The sequence below is a fragment of the Eubalaena glacialis genome, chromosome 14 (assembly GCF_028564815.1).
Source record: "Eubalaena glacialis isolate mEubGla1 chromosome 14, mEubGla1.1.hap2.+ XY, whole genome shotgun sequence".
NCBI lineage: Eukaryota > Metazoa > Chordata > Mammalia > Artiodactyla > Balaenidae > Eubalaena > Eubalaena glacialis.
In genome coordinates this window covers 65,521,412-65,547,147 of record NC_083729.1, presented here as the reverse complement: position 1 = coordinate 65,547,147, position 25,736 = coordinate 65,521,412, and the positions used below count along the sequence as shown (strand labels likewise).

General features: G+C 40.2%; 1 protein-coding gene and 1 non-coding gene across 2 annotated transcripts in view; one reads left to right on the top strand and one right to left on the bottom strand.

Moving 5' to 3' along the window:
- The window catches only part of POLE4 (DNA polymerase epsilon 4, accessory subunit), a 105,427-nt gene extending 83,901 nt beyond the window's left edge, over positions 1-21,526 (bottom strand). Inside the window, exons 1-3 of the mRNA XM_061210527.1 lie at positions 21,263-21,526; positions 20,565-20,649; positions 19,848-19,889 (exon numbers count right to left, since the gene is read on the bottom strand). Of these exons, the coding sequence (XP_061066510.1) occupies positions 19,848-19,889; positions 20,565-20,649; positions 21,263-21,472 (337 nt within the window). The 5' untranslated portion in view covers positions 21,473-21,526. The remainder of the gene's footprint in view (positions 1-19,847; positions 19,890-20,564; positions 20,650-21,262) is intronic.
- LOC133074862 (U6 spliceosomal RNA) lies at positions 18,722-18,828 on the top strand. The gene has a single exon (XR_009697268.1). It is a non-coding gene; the product is annotated as a U6 spliceosomal RNA (small nuclear RNA).
- Positions 21,527-25,736: the final 4,210 nt, after the last annotated feature.

Sequence of the window (25,736 nt, the reverse complement as noted above, 5' to 3'; positions counted from 1 at the left end):
ATCCCACAGGTAAGAGTTGTTACAAAAATGAGATGCTGTGGCTGAGACTTCTAGATGTCCACCAAAATCTGTCCATCACTTGACCATAACAATAGAGTTGTGGCTGGGCACATGGCCCCCTAGGCAGAAACTATTTCCTCACTGTCCTTGCAACTAGATGTGGCTACTTGACTAAGTATGGATAAATGAGATTTGAACTGAAGTAATGTATACAACTTCTTAGTCCTCTCCAACTTAAAAGATGAGTCCCTTGTCCTGCTAACACTCTCTTTCCCTTCCTGTGAATTGGAACTGGACTTGGAGATCACCCAGCTTTGATCTAGAGTTACTCTGTCAAATACAGTAACCACTAGACACCTGTGGCCATTTAAATTTAAATTAATTAAAATTAAGCAAAATTAAAAATTTAGTTCCTCAGCCACATTTCAACTGCTAGCCACATATGGCTGGTGACTATCATTGTACACCACAGATGTAGAACATTTCCATCATCACAGAAAGTTCTACTGGGCAGTACTATACAGTTAGTAACCACAAAGCAATGAGATGGAAGGATCCTGGATTCCAAATGACCCCATAGAACAGAGCTGCCCTGCTAGTCTACACCAGTTGAATTGTTACATGGAGGAGAAATAAACTTCTACTTGATTTAAGCCAGTGTATTTTGGGGGATATTTGTTACAGCAAGTTAGTTTTTACCCTAATACAGAAAACTAGGGGTGTCACTGCCAGGTAATTCAGCACAACAGCCAGTGAGTGGTGGGTCTTTCTCACCCGCCCCATGGTTTCCACTGCCTAAAGACTGGACATTTGTGTTTTGATTATTTTAGATCTGGTCTGTGATGTCCCACAATTTTGACCTGTGCAGATCACCTTCTCCTCATTCTACAGCATCTCCTCTCTCTTCCTCTACCTGTTGGATGTTGTTACCATCTGATACGTTGAAATATTTATAGAGCTCTATAAATATGGGCATAATGCAGCCTGTAGATTCTCCCAAATGTGACCAAAACACCTCAATTCTCTCCTGTATCATTTCCTATAGGAAGTTTACTTCTAATATGTGTGTATTCTGACTGTATGCAATTTTCCAATACATCCCTTGCTTGGCAAGTCAGTAATCTACAATGCAGAACAACTCTTACAAGGAGTGAAATACTCCCTATGAATAAGGCCGCCAATCCTCGTTTCCCTGTAATGACACAACATGGACAGACAACTCATAGCTGGAAATGGCCCTGTTCATTCATAAAGAGAAATCACTGTCACGGTGAATGGAAATAGAACACATTCCCATGATCAGCGCCTTCTCTCCCTGGGGCAGAGCTACCTGTGAAGCCAGGTCAGCAACAAATTGTTGCTTGGGGAATGTGGGCTCAGAACAAATGGAGCTCAATATACAATTCCAGTGGTTGAAGGCACCTGAATAGGACAGGCTGTCATGCCTGGTCAATGGGACCACTATACTCAGAGGCACTGGCTCAAGCTACCCTACCTAGTGGAGGATGGGGCCCACCAACATATCTCTGGGACTCCTTCCTCACTTTCACGACTGAACAGTGCCCCCTACTGATTGACACATTCTTCTAGATATATTTCATCAGGCCTAGCTGAATCTGGGAGCAACTCAGCCTCTGAACTCAGATTGACTTTGAGGTTCTACTTTCAGAGGGCAATCTTCCTACCCCTTATTTCCAAATTCTTGGGAAAAACACACCATAGCTCATACACTAGAGCATATTATCATAAGCAAAGGGCTTTGATCATGGGATTCTGAGCAGAGCCTCACACTTGTTTCCTCTGGACTGTATGAAATCTTAACAGCAGGGATAATACATTTCTGAGGTTCAGATAGCCTACAGTGAAACAGAAGTAAAAACTCTGGATAGTGCACTCGATATACCGCTTGGAGAGAGTTTGGGAGGCTTCCGGGCCAGAATCCATAGAAAAAATATAATTGTCATTTCTCAGAAAACACAGAGGAAATTCCTAAAATTGTCACAGCCTTAACCTGATTTGGCAGAAGAAATCACCTCCACCAAGGGGTGGTCTAAGGGTGGCCACCTTCACCAAAGGCTTGGGGATCCAGTCTCCCTCTGCTGGTTATGGTCCAGGAATGTAGGAGTCTCTAAATTCCTAGGCCACCTGCCAGCTTTATGCTAGCATTTCAGGACCACTTCTTACTATGAGAGTGACTGCTTTATTAATGATGAATCAGTTCAACAGACATGATGAAGGACCCATGCCCTGCCCTTAGGATTTACATTTTCCTGTAGACCAGAAGTCTGTGGATCAGTGCCAGGGAAAAAAATTACTTGGAGAATTTGTTTTTAAAAAAGAGAGAGAGCAAGAGAGATTCTTGGAGCTCCAACCTTGAGGTTCTGATTCATTAGGTCTGGGGGGTGGTATGGTCCAGAAATTGGCATTTTTAACAAATGCTGCAGAAGAATCTGATACATAGTCAAGTTTTGGAACTAGTCTTCAGAACAGTAATTTCCAAACTGAATTCCCATCACTCTTGTGACACTCTGAAGGATACAGCCTTGGTTATGTGCAAGTCTTACCATGCCAGCACTAACTGTACCCATAAGCTCCCATTGAGAGAATACATTACAGTGTACATGAGAATGGTTTTAACTAGGAAGGGCCTTAAATTGACTCTAATAAATTTATTTTAAAGTCAACTATTGTTAGTAACAAGTCACTTGTGAATGTGTTGATAGCAACACATCTATATCATAGCTGTTCCACAGTGGGGTTTGAAGACACAGCATCAGTCACCTCTTCTGGAAGCAATGGGAGTTTTCGGGGTAGAAATCCTCAAGGTCTGGGAGATGACTGTCCTTGCCTTGGGTAGGGAGGTAGTTTATCTTAATTTCTTCTGGTTGGGATGTAACTTTCCTTTCTCACACTCATCACTTTTGAGTCTCTATTAATGCATCACTAAAATATTCATTTGGATTACAGAAATTTACTCCCGAGTGGTTCTCCTTCCACATTCCCATGTCCTGCAGGACCAGAATGGATCTATTCATCTCAGCACCTGTGCTGCACAAAAAAAAATGTTTGGTGGACTGGACTTTGGGATGCCTTCTATCTCTTTCATTTTCACTTAGTCTCTCATGGGATTGCAATGGTCTTTATTTTCCCAACATTTTATTTTGAAAAATTTTAAAAGGAAAAGTTGACTCACCACCAGATTATCTAATTGTTATATATAATCTGTTTTATCACATATTTCTTCATCTATCAATCCATCTTATTTCTGATGCATTTCAAAGTAAGTTGTAGATACCATTACATACTGCCTCTAAACACTTCAGTATGCACATCAACTAGAATGCAAAATTTGTCTATGGGAATTTTTTAAGGTAAAATTTACATACAGTGAACTGCAATAATCTTAAATGTACCATTTGCTGAATGTTGACAAACACAAACCTCCATATGATCCACACACCTACAGAGATATAGAACATAGAAAATTCCCTCAAGCCTCTTCCCAGGCAATTCCCACCTCCATCCCTCAGAGACAACAATGCTCTTATTTTTTTCCACCATAGTTAATATGACCTGTTCTAGAGCTTTATATAAATGGAATTATACAGTATTACTTTTTTCTGCAACACAGATAACACAAAATGTAATCTGGCTTCCAGAAAATTGGGATATTTTATCACTCTTAGGAAACCATTAGGCAATACTGGGCCAAGCAATCTCAAGCCCAGCTCAGAGATTTTAGTGGTTAGTTCCAACCCAGTATCAAAAAGCTCCTAGTTCTGGTCCCTCCTTACATCAATCTCCTCCTAGTTCTGGTCCCTCCTCACATCATAACAACTTGCATCGCATAATATGCGATGCAGAGAAGAACAGAGATGAAAGCTTTAAAAAAAATTTTCCACCACCTAGAAATAACCATTAACATTAGGTAGAAAATCACCCTAGGCATATTTCCATGAGAGAAAGATGGGTAGGATGAGGGACACATACATGATACAATCAAATCCCACACACACCAGGTGGGTGACCCACAAACTGGAAAATAATTATATCACAGTTTCTCCCATAGGCATGAGAGTTCTGAGCCTCATGTCAGCCTTCCCAGTCTGGGGATCTGGCACTGGGAGGAGGAGCCCCCAGAGCATTTGGCTTTGAGGGCCAGCGGGGCTTGATCACAGGAACTCCACTGGACTGGGGGAAACAGAAACGCCACTCTTGGAGGGCATACTCAAGGTCTAGTGCCCACCAGGACCCAGGGGGAAAAGCAGTGACTTCATAGGAGCCTGGACCAGACCTACCTGCTCGTCTTGGAGGGTCACCTGAGGAGGTGGGGGGCAACTGTTGTTCACTGCGGGGACAAGGACACTCGTGGCAGAGGTACTGGGGCGTACTCATTGGCATGAGCTGTCCTGGAGGCTGCAATTTTGACAAGGTCAAATGCACAAACATTTGCGTTATAGGAGTCCCAGAAGAAGAGGGAGAGAAAGGGCCTGAGAAAATATTTGAAGAGATAATAGCTGAAAACTTCCCTAATGTGGGAAAGGAAACAGTCACCGAAGTTCAGGAAGCACAGAGCCTCGTACAGGGTAAACCCAAGGAGGAACACACCAAGACAAATATTAATCAAATTGACAAAAATTAAAGACAAAGAGAAAATATTAAAAGCAACTAGGGAAAAGCAACAAATAGCATACAAGGGAATTCCCAGAAGGTTATCAGCTGATTTTTCAGCAGAAACTCTGCAGGCCAGAAGGGAGTGACACGATAAATTCAAAGTGATGAAAGGGAAAAACCTACAACCAAGAATACTCTACCCAGCAAGGCTCTCATTCAGATTCGAAGGAGAAATCAAAAGCTTTAGAGACAAGCAAAAGGTAAGAGAATTTAGCACCACCAAACCAGCTTTACAACAAATGCTAAAGGAACTTCTCTAAGTAAAGGGGTTGGGGGTAGAGGCCACAACTAGAAATAAGAAAATCACAAGTGGGAAAGCCCACTGGTAAAGGCAAACATACAATAAAAGCAGGAAATCATCCACACACAAATATGATATCAAAACCAGCAACCATGATGAGAGGAGAGTACAAAGGTAAGAAATGGGAATTGCATTTGAAATTAAGAGACTAGCAACTTAAACAACCTTGTACATATATAGACTGTTTTATCAAAACCTCATGGGAAATGCAAACCAAAAAACTACAATAGCTACACACACAAAAAAGAAAAAGCAACCCAAACACAACACTAAACATGGTCATCAAACCACAAGAAAAGAGAACAAAAGAGGAAGGGAAGAAAAAAGACCTACAAAAACAAACCCAAAACAATTAATAAAATGGCAATAAGAACATACATATCAGTAATTACCTTAAATGTAAATGGATTAAATGCTCCAACCAAAAGACACAGATTGGCTGAATGGATACAAAAACAAGACCTGTATATATGCTATCTACCAGAGACCCACTTCAAATCTAGGCACACGTATAGAATGAAAGTGATAGGATGAAAAAAGATATTCCATGCAAATGGAAATCAAAAGAAAGCTAGAGTAGCAATACTTGTATCAGAAAAAATAGACTTTAAAATAAAGAATGTTACAAGAGACAAGGAAGGACACTACATAATGATCAAGGGATCAATCCAAGAAGAAGATATAACAATTATAAATATATATGCACCCAACATAGGAGCACCTCAGTACATAAGGCAAATGCTAACGGCTATAAAAGAGGAAATCGACAGTAACACAATAATTGTGGGGGACTATAACAACCTACTTTCATCAATGGACAGATCACCCAGAGAGAAAATCAATAAGGAAACAAAGGCCTTAAATGACACATTAGACCAGATGAACTTAATTGATATCCATAGAACATTCCATCCGAAAGCAGCAGAATACACTTTCTTTTCAAATGCACATGGAACATTCTCCAGGATAGATCATATCTTGGGCCATAAATCAAGCCTCGGTAAATTTAAGAAAATTGAAATCACATCAAGCATCTTTTCTGACCACAACGTATGAGATTGAAATCAACTACAAGAAAAAACTGCAAAAAATACAAACAAGGGAGGCTAAACAATATACTATTAAACAACTAATGGATCACTGAAGAAATTAAAGAGGAAATCAAAAAAATACCCAGAGACAAATGAAAAGAAAAACACGACTATCCAAAACCTATGAGATGCAGCAAAAGCAGTTCTAAGAGGGAAGTTTATAGCAATGCACGTGCTAGCAAGGATGCAGAACAACTGAAATTCTAAAACACTGCTGGTATAAATGCAAAATGGTATTGGTACTTTGGAAAACAGTTGGGCAGATTCTTTAAAAAGTAAACATATGTTTACAAGATCCAGCATTCCCACTCCTATGTATTTACCCAAGAGACATGAAAAGTTAATGTTCACACAAAAACCTACATGCAAATATTTACAGCACCTTTATTCATAATCACCAAAAACTGGCAAATATCCCTCAACTGGGGAATGGATAAACAAAATGTGGTACGTACATTCCATACAATGGAATACTACACAGAAATAAAAAGAAACAAACTACCGATACACACGACATAAATGAATCTCAAATGCATTATTAAGGAAGCCAGGCTCAAAAGTCTACAAACTGTATGATTCCATTTATGAAGGCAAACTATGTGGGCAATAAATAAATCAGTGGTTGTCAGGAGCTGGCACACTGGTTGGGTGGGAGAGGACTATAAAGAGGCAGCACGAGGGAATTTTTGTGGTGATGTAACTTTTCTAATCTTTGATTGAGATGGTCATTAAATGCATTTATCAAAATTCATAAAACTATATACTAAAAGGGGTGAATTTTGCTGAAAAAAAAAAGAGCAGTTCATAAAAGAAAAACATGTCATATGGAAGAAACTTTAGAACAACCCACTCAACTGATAAGAGGGAAAACTCAGGAAGGGTAAGTGATTAACACAGTTTTATCTAAGGTAGTAGGAGTAGTGAGATGAGAACCAAAGTCTCCTGACCCGTCCAGGATCCTTTCTACTACAGCAATATTTTCCAATGCTGTTTTACCTTGACCCCCAGTAAGAAATACACCATTACCACAAAGTTGGCAGCTTAAACCAACACTCATTTATTATCTTACAGTTCTGCAGGTTAGAAGTCTGGCACAGTGTGACCATATTATCTGCTCAGGGTCTCACCAGGCCAAAGTGAAGGTGTCAGCTGGCCTGGGCTTTTTCTGGAGGCTCTAAGGGACAACCCATTTCCAAGACCAGGCAAGTTACCAGCAGAATTCAGTTCAATGCAGTTGTGGGACTGAGGTCATTTCCTTGCTGGCTGTCAGCCAGCAGTTGTTCTCATCTTCTAAAGGCTGCCACATTCCTTGGCTCATGACCCTCTCCATCTTCAAAGCCAGCAACAATAGATCATGTCCTTTTCATGCTTTGAATCTTTCTGATGTCCTCTTCTGCCACATCTCTATAACTTCTACCCTCAGCCAGGAGAAAGCTCTGCTTTTAAGAGTCCATGTGATTACTTTGGGGCTGGCCAGATAATCCAGGATAATCTATTTTAAAGTCTACTGATTAGTAACGTTAATTACATATGCAACATTCCCTCTTGCCATGTAACATATTCACAAGCATGACACCAGGGGCAAAGGTCATGGGGGCCAAAACTGTGCCCACCACATAGATTTTCCACAATGATGTAGTATACACACATATAAATGAAACAAAAATACTTACCTTTCACTCAGTTCAACACTCCACTGCTTTTAATATTTTATTTTAAAATGACAGTGGCAACAGTACATTGATTTCATGTCCTATTAATGGGCTGCAACCTCTAAGTTTATCTTGAAAAAAGGCCTGCATTCCCTTTTAAATTCCAATCTGCAATAATAATACGAGGCCCATGGAAGGGCCTCAGGGGCCTGTGTAACCCCTGAAATTATATGCAAAGTTCTGGTACTAACTAATCATAAGAAAAGCAGACAAACCCATGTCGGGGACAGTCTGCTGGATACCTCCCCAGTGCTACTGAAGGCTATCATGGTCACGAAAAGAGAAAACAGACCAGAGGAGACTGGGAGACATGACAAGTAAATGCAATGTACTGGGTTGGATCTTAGAACAGAAAAAGGATATTAATGGGAAAACTGGAGAAATCCAAGAAGTCTGGAGTTTAGTTAATAGTGATATAAACGTCAGTTTCTTAGGTTTGACAAATGTACTTGGCAATGTAAGATGTTAACAATGGGAAACAAGGTGAGGAGTATATAAGAACTCTGTACTATCTTTGCAGCTTTTCTGTAAATCAGTATTATTCTAAAAAAAATTTACTTATAAAACATTACAAGATTGAGCATCTGCACATCCTTCTAGGGAGATTTATATACTTTATACCTTCTATTCATGATCCAAAAATATTTAAGTCCCACTGTCCAAGGCTTCCTGCTGCTTTCCTTAACCACTACTTTCTAAGTACTCTGCCTCCTTCCTCCTATGTCACCCACACCTTCTCTCAAAAAAACAAGATTTAACTAGGACCTGGGGAAGGGAAGAATGGGGAATTATTTTCTAATGGGTTCAGTTTCAGTGTGGGAAGATGAAAAATGTTCTGGAGATGGATGATGGTGATAACAATGGGAATAAATGCCACAGAACTGTACGTTTAAAAGTGGTTAAAATGATACATTTTATGTTATGTATATTTTACAATTTTAAAAATAAAGGAATGGGTACTGATACATGCTATAACATAGATAAACCTTACAAAACATTATCTTAAGCGAAAGAAGGCAGACACGAAATACCACCTATTATGTAATTCCCTTAACAATGCTCTAAAATTGACTATAGCAACAGTTTTACATAACTGTGAATATATTAAAAACTACTGAAATGTATACTTTAAGTGGGTAAATTGTATGGTAGGTGAATTATATCTCAATAAAGCTACTGAAATATTTTAACTGGTTTTAAATCTAGGATCACATTTATTTGACCTCTGAAGACCTTAAGTGACATCCTATAAATTCTGGAACCACACTCTGCTGATGTGCTAAAAAAAATGAACAAATAAATGAAAGACTGGGGTTTACAATGGCTAGCAGGGAAGATCAGAAAAATCTGTGGCTAGGCATGGTGGCTCTCCAGTCATGAGGCAAGAACAAAGGCAAGATTATAAAACACACTAGGTTGAGGTTGATCAGAAACTTTTATTTGGTCCTTATCATTTATTAAGCAACCTACAAAAAATCATTTTCTACATCTCTACCACAAGCAGCAGCAGCTGCATCCAGGCCAGAAATGGAAGACACAAGTAGTGGAAGACCTTATAAAGAAAAGCTAACAGGTGAGATCTCTGCTTATCCAGGCTTAGGTGAAGGTAGAACAGGAAAAGTGTGTAAGTCCAGTATTCCAAAGACTCTTCTTCAAAGCTGAGACTTGCAGAGGCCCTAGCTGAAGGATGCAGGTACAGGCTCACAAAACTGCCCAGCTCAGCAATCAATCCAAAGTACCTAAAAACACAAAGAGCAATGTTGAAAGCAAGGTGTCTCAAGAGCTAGATGAATGTAGCAAACTGGGCAAAGTTAAGTGGCAGCTGCTTTGGTACTGGCAGTTCTTCTAAGACCAAAATACTCATTTTGGGGAATATCTATCCAAAAGATCCTTTGGGAAGAACATGTCATTACAGAGGCTGGGCAGTTAAGTCTGGAGAGTTCAATTTAGAGGTGGGAAAAGGGCTAAGAAATTGTGTTGGTTAATGAGCATCTGTGGAGACTACAACAAGGGGTGAGTGATACAAAATAAATAAGTTCTCTAAGCAGAGTTTATAATCTTTGAAAAAGTTCCAGGTCAAGATGGGAAACTGGGGACTTCCCTGGTGGCGCAGTGGTTAAGAATCCTCCTGCCATTGTAGGGGACATGGGTTCGATCCCTGGTCTGGGAAGATCCCACATGCCACACAGCAAATAAGCCTGTGTGCCACAACTACTGAGCCTGCACTCTAGAACCTGCGAGCCACAACTACTGAGCCCACATGCTGCAACTACTGAAGCCCACATGCCTAGAGCCCATGTTCCGCAACAAGAGAAGCCACCACCATGAGAAGCCTGAGCACCACAACGAAGAGCAGCCTCCACTCGCCGCAACTAGAGAAAGCCCACGCGCAGCAACGAAGACCCAATGCAGCCAAAAATAAAAATTTTTTTTTAATTTTAAAAAAAGATGGAAACTGAACCCTCAAGTTTGTATGCCCTCCCATGCAAGATTCCACTTGAAAGGAAAAAAATCTTTTAACAGGTATATAAATCTACAACAAAGAGATTTGGTTGAAACAAAAAACTGACACAGAAATCTGACTGAAGTGTGTTTATAAATAGGGCAGAGAAAAATAAGCCTACAATAAACACAGAGGGGGGTGCAGCAGAGGTGGGAACCCATCTAACTAGAAAACTCATGGGGAGGATCTAGACTGACACCAAAAATGACAGAAAGAGATGCAAGGCTAACATGGGTAATGACTCGAGGGTCTACATGATAAACAGTTGACCCCATCTCCCCACAACCCTCCCTGTGTGCAGCACTACCAGAAAACAAGCATTGAAACTAAATCTAACTTGAAAACAAAATCAGCAGGCTCTCTTCTAAAGAACTAAATGAATTATCTGGAGAACTAGAGCAGCTTCTGAAAATTCCAGCTTCCCACAGTCAAGTTTTCTGCAATTCTGGCCTTTGGAGGCCCCCAACATAACATCTGGTCCCACCCCCTACCCACACTAAAGTAAAACTGCAAGGCAAAAACCACCCTCCATACACATACATACACAGGTTCCAAAGAGCCTTCTTATTCCCTCATTCTAAAATAGAATAAAAATTACAAGGCATTTGAAGAAAGCCTATCCAGTAAAAGGAAAGATTAGAAAGAATTCAGGGAAAAGAACACATAAGAGGGGCTTCTTTGGTGGCGCAGTGGTTGAGAATCTGCCTGCCCATGCAGGGGACATGGGTTCGAGCCCTGGTCTGGGAGGATCCCACATGCCGCGGAGCAGCTAGGCCCGTGAGCCACAATTGCTGAGCCTGCGCGTCTGGAGCCTGTGCCCCACAACAAGAGGCCACGATAGTGAGAGGCCCATGCACCGCGACGAAGAGTGGCCCCCACTTGCCGCAACTGGAGAAAGCCCTCACACAGAAACGAAGACCCAACACAGCCATAAATAAATAAATAAATAATTAAAAATATATATCATAAAAAAAAAAGAACACATAAGAAAAGAACAAAACAAAGCAAAAAACCTCAAAATTTTTTTAATAGCCTCTGCTTTTGATAATGGCAAATTTCTGCTGATACCAACTGATACAGCTGATTAAACTATTTTTAAAAAGAAAATCCTTCAGGCATTAAACAGGCCTCAAGAAAAGGCAAACCCAAAATCTAGAGAAAGCAAAAACACAAAGAAAACCCAGCCTCCAAAACTGCTTTTACCTCAGGGGAATCTGCCAATCCAAAAGAGAGCTGAGAAACTGTTGCGATTTGGGCTGAGCAAATGAAGGGTCAAATCTGAGAATCTGCCCAAGTGGAAAGGTTTGATAATTGCCCCCTTTCTAAAAGCTGGATTCCCAAAAGGCTACACCCTCAGAGTAAGGCTGAACTAGAATTAAATCAGTCCCCTCACAAACCTGCCATCACAGTTTATATCACCACAGTGATCAAGGAATCCTCAGGTCTTGGATTCGAAAAGGAGGTTCTGCACTGATACATGTCCATAGATGTCTTGCAGAAGCAAATGAAAATCTTTGAAGAAAAGTCTCATTATACTGGCCTCAAATAATTATCCAACAAATAATTTTTTCAAATATTAATACAATGACAAATATACCAAGATAACTAGGCAAATAGAAAAAGACCATGAGACAGTACCAACAGAAACAATAGACAGAAAAGTAAATAAATAAGCCAGGCTTAAAAGGCTTTGGATATTAGATTGGACACAGACTATAAACAATTGTACATACTATGTTTACTGAAATAAAAGACAAGCTTCAAAACATCCGCAGCAAATACAAAGTGACAAAATAGATTTGAAAAATAACTAAATGGAATTCGCAGAAACTGAAAAATAAAACAAGAACTGAAACTAATAAATCAACAGGAAAGTTTAAAGGAGACAAGACCACTGAACAGAGAATTAATAAACTGGAAGGTCAGAAAAATTACATAGAATACATCATGGAGAGGCAAAATGATGGTTGACTTTTAGCATACATTTAATGTGAATCCCAGAGAGAAAGGAGAAAGAACAAGAGAAAGGAGAGAGAAAGAGACTTCTCCAGGACAGATGAAAGACATCAATCCATAGATTTAAAAAGCCTAAGCAGACTACATAAAAGGAAATTATACCTAGACAATGAGTGAAACTACAGAAAAAATAAAGAGAAAATCTTCAAAGCAGACAGAAAAAAGGGACAAATTTGCTTCAAAAGAGAGAAGAATGACTGTTTCAAGGTGCTAAAACAAAGTTCCACCTAGAATTCTATATTCAGCAAAATATCTTTCAATAAAGAAAGTAAATCAGCGAGCCAGAACAGGTAGAGAAAAAAAGTAAAATAAAGGCTTTTTTATACCAAAAAAGAAAAGCAGAGTTTGCTACCATCAGATCCTTTAGGATTTACTTCAGAAAGAAAGAAATGATCACAAACGGAGGAGCAGAAATATAAAAAGGAAAGATGACCAAAGACAGTATAAATATGTGGATAAATTTATATATCATTGCCTGTATAATATAGCAATAATATAGCCTTATGTGGACTGACAAAGACAACACAAAATAGGTGACAATACCAGCATAAGTGGGGGATGAGGGACTTGTAAATTGAGCTAATGGATTCTAAGATCCCATTTTGTTGAGGATAAAGGGAAAGGTACTAACACTAGGCTCTGATAAATTAAGGATGCATGTAGTAACTGGTAGGGTAGCAAAAAAAAAGAGTATACAACTTCCAAATTGATAGAGGGAAAACTGAATAAATTATACTCAAAAAAAGGTAAAAAATGGAAAGAAAAAAATAAAACATAAAATAAGACAGATAGTAAGCACAAAATAAGATGGTACTTCTAACCCATATATATCATTAACTACATTAAATTAAATGCCCCACTTAAAGACAAAGAATATAAGCCTTAAAATAATTCACATCACACACATCAAAAATACATCCACATGTGGAGGAATTCTCACTGAAAACTACCTGGAGTCTGGCAGAACTCCTGTACAATCAAAGCTGTAAGAAAGATCCACACAGAGTCAGGTAGGAAGGGAAGAGAAGTGGTCAGGTCAGGACAGGCTTGGAGATCCTCCCTGGGTAGTGAGCAGTTTGAATCACAACATGGGCACCCCAGATCTGGGGTCCAACACAAGGAGGACGAGTCCTCTTAGCTGGTTTGAAATCCAGTGGGACTGACAGTGTGGCTGTAAGAAACCTAGTCTCCACTCGTGAAGAGTGCACACATGCTTGCTTACTCCCAAAACAAGGCAGAGGAAGCAGACTGAAACTGTGACCAACCAGTGCGTGCCCCAGCCCACACCAAGCACCCCCTCCAGCCCCCCTTACTCCACAGCACAGCTCCATACTAGGGCAAAGGCTGCCACAGCTGAGGAGAACACACAGTTGTGAGGGACGGAGCTGGCTTGAATCTGGCACGGCATCTGAATAGAGCAAGGGAACCCATGACTGGTGGTCACAGGGCAGCAAATCAGGAGTGGTCTGGAGTTCTGACTGGTGCTGGGACCACCCCAGCGCATACCCCAGTCCACGCCAAATGCCCACTCTGGCCCCTCTTGCTCCACAACAGTTCCCCACTAGGGCAAAGGCTGCCACTGCAGAGGAAAGTACAAACTGTGGAGGACAGAGTAGGCTCAAACTTGGCACAGCACCCAGACAGGGAAAGGGCACCCATTACTAGCATTCACAGGGGCAGCAGATCACAAGCAGTCTGTAGCTCTGACTGGTGCTAGGACCATCCAAGTGCGGGCCCCAGCCTCCACTGGGTGCCCAATCCAGCCCCTCTGGTTCCAGCACTGCTCCCCTCGGAGCAAAGGTGCTGATGTGGGGAGGGGGGAAGAGCACACACTCAAAGTGAACAGAATCAACTCGGACCCTACTCTCAGGGTTTCTGCTCCAGCAATTTGGGACCTGACACCATTCCTGATAGGGCAGTGTTGGCAACTGAGGAGTGGAGAAGACCCAGCTTGCATCTGCCTCTGGCTCCAGCCCCTCCATGTCCAGCCCCACCTTCTACCAAGGTGATAGCTGCCAGCACACTCTGGGGTAAGATGTGACTTGTGTTCACTTCAGATCCAGCTCTCCCATCAAAGCCACTGAGCACACACAGACTATATAGAGATGCTCCCACACAAGCACACCCCTTCAAGACCAGGATGGGTAACTGTTTCACCTAATTTCACAGAGACAGAGAAAGTTAAGCAAAATGAGAAGACAAAGGAATTTCTTTAAAATGAAAGAACAAGGAAAAAACCCTGAAAAAACAACTAATGAAACAGAAATAAGTAATTTACCACATAAAAAGTTCAAAGCATTAGTAACAAGAATGCTAACTGAACTAGGGAAAAGAATAGATGAACTAGGGAAAAGAACAGATGAACAGTGAAAATTTTTACAAGGAACTAGAAAGTATAAGAAAGAACTAGTCAGAACTGAAATGAAAAACACCCCAGAAGGAATTAACAGAAGATTAGGTGATACAAAAGAATGCAAAAATGATCTGAAGATAGAATAACGGAAATCACCCAATCAGAACAGCAAAAAGAAAAACATTAAAAAATGAATATAGTATAAGGGACCTCTGGGACAACATCCAGCATACCAACATTCAAACTATAGGGGTCCCAGAAGAAGAGAGAGAGAGAGAGAGAGGGATCAAAAATGTATTTGATGAAATTATGGCTGAATACTTCCTGATCCTGAAGAAGGAAACAGATATCCAGATAAATAAAGCAGAAATGCTAAAGAGTCTTCTTTACGTGGAAAATAAAAGGCTACAACAGGAAAAAAGAATCTATAGGAAAGGAAAAATCTCACTTGTATAGGCAAATATATATTAAAAGGCTGTGGATCAACCTCTGAAATAAGCTAGTAAGAAGATTAAAAGACAAAAACCAGAGAATTCCCTGGTGGTCCAGTGGTTAGGACTCAGCGCTTTCAGTTCCGTGGGCCTAGGTTTAATCCCTGGTCAGAGAACTAAGTTCTCACAAGCCACATAGCACAGCCACAAAAAAAAAAAAAAAAAAAGGATAAAAAATTGTAAAATCAACTATAACTACAATAACAGTTAAGGAATAAACATAAAGATGTAAAATATGATATCAAAACAATAAAACATAGGGGAAAGGAGTGAAAAAATGTACATCTTTTAGAATGTGTTTGAACTTAAATGACTACCAGTTTAAAACTTGTAGTTATATATAGGTCAACATATATGAACCCCATGGTAACCACAAATCAAAATCCTATAACAGATCCACAAAAACTAGAGAGAAAGGAACACAAGCATAGCACTAAATAGAATCATCAAAGCACAAGGGAAGAAACTAAAAGCAGAAGAACAGGAAAGAACTATAAAAACCAGAAAACAATGAACAAAATGGCAGTAAGTACGTACCTATCAATAATGATCTTAAATGTCAATGAACTAAATGCTCCTATCATAAGCATAGGTGGCTGACTGGATGAAAAAACAATACCTATCTATTATGCTGCCTACAAGAGACCCACCTCAAAGCTTCAGACATACACAGACTGAAAGTGTGGGGATGGAAAAAGATATTTCATGCAAATGGAAATGACAAGAAAGCTGGGGTAGAAATAGTCTTCTCAGACAAAATAGCCTTTAAAACAAAGTCTATAACAAAAGACAAAAAAGGGCATTATATAATGATAAAGGGATCAATACAAAGACAGGATGTAACATTCAATAACATATGCACCTAATATAGGAGTACCTAGTACATAAAGCAAACAGTAACAGACATAAAGGGAGAAATTGAGAGTAATACAATAGTAGTAGGGGACTTTGACACCCCACTTACATCAATGGATAGATCATCCAGATACAAAGTCAATAAGGAAACTGTGGTCTTAAATGACATATTAGACCAGTTAACTTAAAAGATACCTACAGGATATTCCACCCAAAAACAACAGAATACACATTCTTTTCAAATGCACAAAGAATGTTCTCCAGGACAGATCACATGCCAGGTCACTAAACAAGTCTCAACAAATTTAAGAGGTTAGAAATTATAGCAAGCATTTTTTCCCACCACAATGGTGTGAAACCAGAAATCAGTCACAGGAAGAAAAATGGGGAAAACACAAACATGCGGAGACTAAACATATGCTACTCAAAAACCAATGGGTCACTGAAGAAATCCAAGAGAAAATCAGAAACTACCTCAAGACAAATAAAAATGGAAACACAACTTTCCAAAATCTATGGGATGCAGCAAAAGCAGTTCTAAGAGAAAAGTTTGGAGCAACAGAGGCCTACCTCGAGAAATGAGAAAAATCTCCAACAACATAACCTACCACCTAAAAGAATTAGAAAAAAAAGGACAAAGCCAAAAGTCAGCAGAACAAAGGTAACAATAAAGATCAGAGAGGAAAAAAATGAAACAGAGAAACATACAACGATAGAAAAGATCAATGAAACCAAGAGCTGGTTTTTTGAAAAGATAAACAAAATTGAAAAGTCTTTAGTCAACTCATCAAGAAAAAAAGAGGATCCAAATAAACAAAATAAGAGATACAAAAAAATCATAAGAGAATACTACCAACAGTTATATGCCAACAAATTGGGCAATCTAGAAGAAATGGATACATTTCTAGAAACAGACAACATTTCAAGACTGAATGAGAAAGAAATAGATAATCTGAACAGCTGGACCACCAGTAGTGAAACTGAACTATTAATCAAAACACACCCAGCAAACAAAACTCCAGGACCAGATGGCTTCACAGAGAAATTCTACCAAACGTATAAAGAAGAGCTAGTACCTATCCTTCTCAAACTATTCCAAAAACCTGGAAGATGAAACACTCCCAAATTCATTCTACAGTAAGACCACCATTACCCTGATACCAAAACCAGACAAAGAAACTACAAAAAAAAAATTACAGGCCAATTATCACTGATGAATATAAATGCAAACACCCTCAACAAAATACTAGCAAACCAAATCCAACAATATATTTAAAAAGGATCATACACCATGATCAAGTAGAATTTATTCCAGGGATGCAAGGATAGTTCAATATTCACAAATCAATCAATGTGATACACCACATTAACAAAAGGAAAGACAAAAACCACATGCCCATCTTAACAGATGCAGAAAAAGCATTTAACAAAATCCTACGCCCTTTTATGATAAAAACTCTCATCAATGTTGTTCCTACCAGACTGGCAAAAATCAAACCCTGATAATACCAAGTGTTGGTGAGAATGAGGAACAATGGGAACTGTCATACACTGCTGATAGAGATGTGAATCAGGTATACAGGATGTTTGGCAGTATCCACAAAAGATATACATATTCTATACCATACTCATTTCATAAGGAAAGGCTTAGAAAAGAATATATATATACACATATATAACCATATTTGCATTAAAATACCCAGAAGATTAGACAAGAGACTAATAACCGCTACCTAAAGGGAGGGGACCTATATAAGGGATTAAAGGACAGACAGGGTAGAGGAAGACTGTTCACAATACCGTTTTTCAACTTCTACACTCAACCTATATAGCATGGAAGATCTAATTATGATAAGGAGGTATGTTTTCAGCCTTGACACAAAGTGAGAGCTAGAAGTGAGCTAAAAATGGGAAAGGAAGGAATAAGAGAACTAACAGTCATACCTTACAAAGTGAGGAGTCAACAAAAAAAAATACATATTTTAGTATGTTACATAAATTGTAAAGGTAACAGAGAAACTAAAAATAATGATAAAACTACCAGAACTCAGAAAGGAGGGAAGGGACTGATGGGGTACTATAGGTTAGCCAAACCTTCATTTATCATAGCAGGAAGTCAAAAGATAAGATCTACAGTTGATAAATCAACAACAAAGCATATTATTCAAAAATGTAAGAAGCCATCTGAAAAGCTAAAAACAGAAATAATAAAAGGATGAGGGCCATTTCATTATAAGTCATTAGGTAACTATTTCACTTTTAAACAGGAATATATACTGACTCAACTAAAAAGAAAAAAAATTTCACTTAAAACATACACGTCTAAGGACATAAGAACATTTATTTTACCAGGTACAAAATAATATAATACTGACTACTATAATAATAATATAATACTGCCAAGGGGGCTAAAATGACCAAAATTCAGATCTACTAATGTAGGATAGAGCAGAGGGATTCAACTACTGAGATTATTGAATCCAAAGATGAAAATGAACACATCCACCACTCATTAAATGGCCATTTATTAAAAATCCAAGCCAAGCACTATGCATGGTATAGGCTAAAGTGGAAAACTTTGTTAAGTTCTCTCCACTTCTATTCCTAGCACCCTCCAATTTATCATCCTGGCACCAGAGGTTAGCAGTTTTATGTCTTTAAATAGAAATTTGATCACATCGCTCATCTCTTTGAAAAGATGGTAATTAAAAATAAACAGGTAGAAGTGCTCACTTCAGCACTACACTTACTAAAATTGTAACGATACAGGGAAGGTTAGCATGGTCCCTGTGCAAGGATGACACACAAATTCATGAAGTGTTCCATATTTAAAAATAAAATAAAATAAAAATAAACAGGTAGAGTTAGGCTCCAAACATTTTTGATTGAGGAACTGACAGGATGTCAGTCACAAGAAATTGTCCGCCTTAGGTAGGCAGCTAACAAGTTATTTTTAAGAAAAAGGAGTAATCAGAAAAGAGGCTTAAAAAAGATCTACAAATTAAGAGAATACTCAATAATCTAGGCTCAAAGCTAGCCATGGGAATATATCTTAAAAGACATTTAAAAGAATATATCAAGAGGGCCAGGGGCCTAGGTTGATTACAGATGCAGAACAAAGGAGTAAAAATAGTGAAATAAATAATTCAAGAAAAGATTTCTGAAAGTAATGAGGCTTCAGGGAGGTAGTTGAGAACATCCTGGTGTGATAAAGGTGAGAATGAACTGAAGGTGCATGGCTTTCGCAAAGCTCTTCAATCAGAATATATGTAGGGAATAGTAAGCTGATCAGATTTAGGAATTAAGTAGGAGAGAGAGCTCTAAGAGTAGTTAAAATGAGGTATCTCAAATATTTTCTATTTCAATGACAAGATTTAGTTAGTATACAAGAGTTAATCTAAAATTCCTAAGAACAAATAGATACAGGCCAGAACAGAATCTCACTGCGGCAAAATAATCACTTTACACAGACTGCTGAAGAAGAAAAAAGAAGCAACCCTTTAAATGATGGCAATCATTTCTGATCTCTAGCATTATGATGAGGGGTAAGATTTATATCTAAGAATGGAGATCAAAGTAAGAATCAAACTTCTGAATCCACCTAACTACACTGGGGTCTTTATAGTCCCTCCCATTTTTTTATGGTTAAGCAGTTTTCTGGAAGAAGTTCTAACTACCCAAGGGAATTTGAATTAGAATTTGTTTTTCCTATCTTAATAGGAAATAGGGAGAAAGAATTATTCCTACATGAACAAGGAAGAACCAGGCTATCAGTTTTATAAGGTTTTGAACTCAGATCATTAGCATGGGAAAGACAGGTGGAAATGATTACCCCGTGATAGAGAACTCACCTTCCAGGAAAGCAAATTCATCCACAGCTTCTATTGCATTATCTGAAACACAAGGTAAAGGGACACCTGACTAACTCTGGTCATCAGGGCATCAACCGCTTACAAAAGCACAACCCACACAGTGAAGGGCATGAGGCTTTATGCAAATTAGGGCATTTATAAAATTTGTCCCTTGCTATCTTGAGATCCATATCTACTCCACCACCAAATTTTACGTATCAGCTGTCTCTCTGAGAGTAAGAAAATAAGAAAAGCCTGGTTAAATACTGCTCACTGAGGGGAACATCTTTGCTCTGAAAGTCATCAGAGAAGAGCTGCCTATACAGCAGGGAAAGCGATATTATGGTACATGAAAGCTTACAGATGTTTTAGGGTTACCAGCTAAAAAGTAGAGTCAGAAATCAAACCTCTACTTTCTAGGTGAATAAAAAAGTCAAGCCTGGTACAATATGGCAGAAGGTATAAAGGGGTCTCGTTAGCTTTGGCAACATCTAGACTCCTTCGGTTCTCTGTCCCAGCACCTCTCCAGCCACCCAAAGCAGATTTTCAAAAGGTAGGGTTTTCTGGTACTGTGGCAGCCCAAGAGAAAACATCGTAGGAAGAGACCTGTGGCACCGCTCATCTTACAGTGATGCCGTCTTAACCAGTGTAAGGGAAAACCTTGCCCAGCCCTCTCTTGTCTGCCCCCAGATCCAAGATACCACAGTGACACTTTACCCAAATCTCTCCTCTGAAGGGTTTTCCTCTTCCCCTGTTGAGCACAACAGTAGGCATCCTTTGCAATGGTTTCCACAAACAGTTCCTGTGAAGAAAAGAAGCAGAAAAAAAAAAAAACAGTAAAAGTTATAATACAAACCAAAATTGAAAAAACAAAACAAACAAGCAGAGTTGTATGGATGAATTCTAGTACAATTCTTGTGCGTGCTTCTGTTGGCGGTGGGGGAACGGACAGGGGTGAAAGAGAGGTTCTCAAGGAAGCTGAAGGCTCTCCTGCACTTCATAAAAGTCTAGTCCCCTTCCCCCTCCTGCAGTCGCCCATGACACATCCGTCCCTCCCTCACTTGTAGATCCACCACACTCATTTACTTGAGGCTCCTACAAGTTCAGTGTTAGACTGGAGATGCAAATTAATGTCGCGTCCAGGCCCTCATGAAGAGGTATGTATGTTAGCAAACCAGTACAACTACTTTATGTGACCCTTTTTCCGTCCTCCCTTCCTATAATCACACCTCAGAATCCGGCCCCAGCACCTCTCTCACCTCCCGCTGCTCAGCACACCCCGCCCCAAAACCTCTTCTCGCTCCCCACGTTCCCCAAACCCGGCCCAAAAGCTCGCTAAGCCCCGCCCTTCGGAAAGGCCCCGAGCCCCGCCCCTCGCCACGCACCCCCGCCATCCCATTGTGCCTCTGCCGCACCGCGGCTCGTGCCAGAATGAAGATGGCTTCCTGTCCTGCGAGGGTCACGTCGGGGTCCGCCTTCACCAAGGCCTTCACTCGCGCCAGAGGCAGCCTCGAGAGACGAGCCCCGGGCGCACTCGTCGGGGCATGGGGCTGCGGAGCCGCTGCGTCCCCACCGGTGCCCTCCTCCTCCCGGAAAGCCCCCTTTCCAACCGCCAGAGCCGCCATCCGGGCCCAGAGTGCTGCGCGCGGCCGCCGACTGTGTGCACGCAGGCGGTGCCGGCCCCCTTCTCGCGCGCGCTGGAAGCCACGCCCCCTACGGGCGCGTGACTCCGCCCATCACGCGGCGGGGCGCCAGAGGGGCCTTTTCGCGCTACTCGCAGCGCCTTTGGGGGCCTGGTAGCCTGTCTTGCCGTCACAGATGACTCTCACGCGCCATCATGCCTAGTTGAGCCCTCTTTTGAGAAATTTGATTGTAAAAGTAAACACAGCAGTAATAGAAATATATACAGGAGAAACTTGAACAAATTTACGTGCTACTGGAAGAGACAGTAAAATAAGAGCAATAAAAATGTAGGAGGGGGCTTCCCTGGTGGCGCAGTGGTTGAGAATCTGCCTGCCAATGCAGGGGACACGGGTTCGAGCCCTGGTCTGGGAAGATCCCACATGCCGCGGAGCAACTGGGCCCGTGAGCCACAACTACTGAGCCTACTTCTGGAGCCTGTGCTCCGCAACGAGAGGCCGCGACAGTGAGAGGCCCGCGCACTGCGATGAAGAGTGGCCTCTGCTTGCCGCAACTAGAGAAAGCCCTCGCACAGAAACGAAGACCCAACACAGCCAAAAATAAATTAATTAATTAATTTTAAAAAAATATGTGGGAGGGAAAAGAAACAAGTTATGGACATCATTTCAACAATTCTTCCCTCTTTCTCGTGACAAAATGTCATCTATATCAGTTAGGGTACAATTAGAAGAAAGAAACCACACAGGGTTTGAGCAGGGAAAGTAATTTGAACAGGAAAGTTTAATATAAAAATTCCTAACTTTAACAGGGAATTGACTATTAAGGGGCAAAGAAAAGTCTAAAGAATAGAGGAGTTGCATGTATGTTCCCAGGGCTGGGGTAGAAAACCCAAGGATGGAATGAACATGGGCGAGCACTCCTTCCCACCAGAGCTGAGATCAAGATCTTGTTGCAGAGGGCCAGCCACGACTCACTGAAGTGCCCGCTGGCAGGACTCATGGGCAATTCACTTCTCTGGGGTGCTTTGGAAAGATGCCTAAGGAGAGGTGCTGCACACTTCTGGCCACTGTGCACTACAAAAACCTGCTCCCAAAACACACTGGGACCAGGAAATGCCCCTTTTGTCCTCCAGTGCACTCTACTGATACAGCATAACATCCTAACATCGTAATCATCTGGCTGAGGAGAAACGTTCTGACATCACCAGCAAGCAATGAAGATGGACCTGGAGCTAAGAGACAACAGGCTGATAGCAGCACACCACACCAGGTTAAATCGAATCCTATGCCTATGCTACAGTGACACCCACGCAGCTGTATGTGGATAGAGAGAACAACAAAAAACGTCAACAACAAAAACCAAACTGACTGGTCTTACCAGTCTTGTCCTCAGTCTCAAGTGAAAATGAAGGCAGCCAACAATCCCACCACATTCTGCTCACTTGCCTACTCACCAGATGATTATTTGACACCTTCTCCTCAATCCACCTGGCTGTCTCTGCTGATGATATCGGTTGCTATTTCACAGAGAAAATAGAAGCACTGAGAATGGAGCTTCCGCCGACTCTCATCACTACGCCTATACACCTAACAGTACCTACACCCAGGTGCTCTGCCTTCCCACCTGCCACTGGACTGAAATGTCAGTGCTCCTCTCCAAGGCCATCCCCTCCACGTTTGTCCATTAGATTCCTAACCCTTCTTACCTTCTCAAGGAAATCACTCTGGCATCTCTTTTCTCTCTCTTGCTCTTGCTCCCTTGCTGTCTTTCTCTCCCTCTGCTGAACCATCCCTATCAGCATACATCTTTTTTTTTTTTTTTTAGAACTTTGTATATACCCCTTTATTAGCTTCTGGCAATGGATGTTGCTGGGGAGAACTGTTAAATGAGCTTGATGATTTTTTTTGCCTTATAGAAAAAAAAATGTAGAAAGTACATTACATGTATTACATAACATTACATGTAATGTTATGTAATATATATTTTACATAATATTGTACATATATGCATATACACATATACATTAACACGTGGGTTTTGATATGTATGCATCAATTTTTGTTTTACTATTGTGTGTTTTTTCAGTATACAGACTTACTTCATCATTTAAGGAATAATTTTTGTTTTTATGGTGGGGTTTTTTTGTGGGTTTTTTTGGGATTTTTAAAATTTATTTTATTTATTTATTTATTTTATTGATTTGGTTGTGCCAGGTCTTAGTTGTGGCATGTGAACCCTTAGCTGCAACATGTATGCAGGATCTAGTTCCCCGAACAGGGATCGAACCCAGGCCCCCTGCATTGGGAGCATGGGGTCCTAACCACTGTGCCACCAGGGAAGTCCCTATGGTGTTTTTAATGGTTGAATATCTTTTCAGGGATACTAGTTATCCCCAAGTTAGATCATCTTTGTCCTCCATGTTGATTGCCTTATAATTGTTTTGATTTTGTTCTTTTTTCATTCATTGTGGTTACGTTAAGCCTTTGTTTCATGTCAGTAATTCATTTCATAGCTGTGTTTATCTGCTTTCTTTTGTTTCTAATTTACTTATCAGTTTTATAATAATGGCATCTCGGCTCTTAATTTGTTTCCATAGCTATATAAACAGCCATTTAGTCTCATTCTGTTTTTTCGTCATTTGCCATCTGAGTTCTTGTTTTAAGTCTTATTAAAATTTTAAATCACATGAAGCACTTGTGGGCAATTTTCCTGTTTCATAGAGCATGTTTTCTTCCAGATGGGGTTCTTCAACTGTCTTTTGTATACCACCTTCCATTCTTTTAATATTTTACTGTAGCATATTTGTACATTTGCCATACTCTTTTGTTATTTTTAAAAATGTTGCCTCTACTTAATGGGAGAAGTTCTAGTTAGTCTTCTACTTGCTTGATATAACATGAATGAATTTTCCATGACTCCTTATAATCTATTTATCCTTTTTGAGTAGTGGCGGGTCCAGTATTTTTTTTTATTTACATCTTTATTTGAGTATAATTGCTTTACATTGTTGTGTTAGTTGCTGCTGTATAACAAAGTGAATCAGCTATACGTATACATATATCCCCATATCCCCTCCCTCTTGCATCTCCCTCCCACCCCCCCTATCCCACCCCTCTAGGTGGTCATAAAGCACCAAGCTGATCTCCCTGTGCTATGCGGCTGCTTCCCACTAGCTATCTATTTTACATTTGGTAGTGTATATATGTCCATGCCACTCTCTCACTTCTTCCCAGCTTACCCTTCCCCCTCCCCATGTCCTCAAGTCCATTCTCTATGTCTGCGTCTTTATTCCTGTCCTGCCCCTAGGTTCTTCAGAACCATTTTTTTTTTAAGATTCCATATATATGTGTTAGCATACGGTATTTGTTTTTCACTTTGTGACTTACTTCACTCTGTATGACAGACTCTAGGTCCATCCACCTCACTACAAATAACTCAATTTCGTTTCTTTTTATGACTGAGTAATATTCCATTGTATATATGTGCCACATCTTCTTTATCTGTTCATCTGTCAATGGACACTTAGATTGCTTCCATGTCCTGGCTATTGTAAATAGAGCTGCAATGAACACTGAGGTACATGACTCTTTTCGTATTATGGTTTTCTCAGGGTCTATGCCCAGAAGTGGGATTGCTGGGTCATATGGTAGTTCTATTTATAGTTTTTTAAGGAACATCCATACTGTTCTCCATAGTGGCTGTATCAGTTTACATTCCCACCAACAGTGCAAGAGGGTTCCCTTTTCTCCACACCCTCAACAGCATTTATTGTTTCTAGATTTTTTGATGATGGGCATTCTGACCGGTGTGAGGTGATACCTCATTGTACTTTTGATTTGCATTTCTCTAATGATTAGTGATGTTGAGCATTCTTTCATGTGTTTGTTGGCAATCTGTATATCTTCTTTGGAGAAATGTCTATTTAGGTCTTCAGCCCATTTTTGGATTGGATTGTTTGTTTTTTTGATACTGAGCTGCATGAGCTGTTTGTATATTTTGGAGATTAATTCTTTGTCAGTTGCTTCATTTGCAAATATTTTCTCCCATTCTGAGGGTTGTCTTTTCATCTTGTTTATGGTTTCCTTTGCTGTGCAAGAGCTTTTAAGTTTCATTAGGTCCTATTTGTTTATTTCTGTTTTTATTTCCATTTCTCTAGGAGGTGGGTCAGAAAGGATCTTGCTGTGATTTATGTCATAGAGTGTTCTGCCTATGTTTTCCTCTAAGAGTTTTGTAGTGTCTGGCTTTACA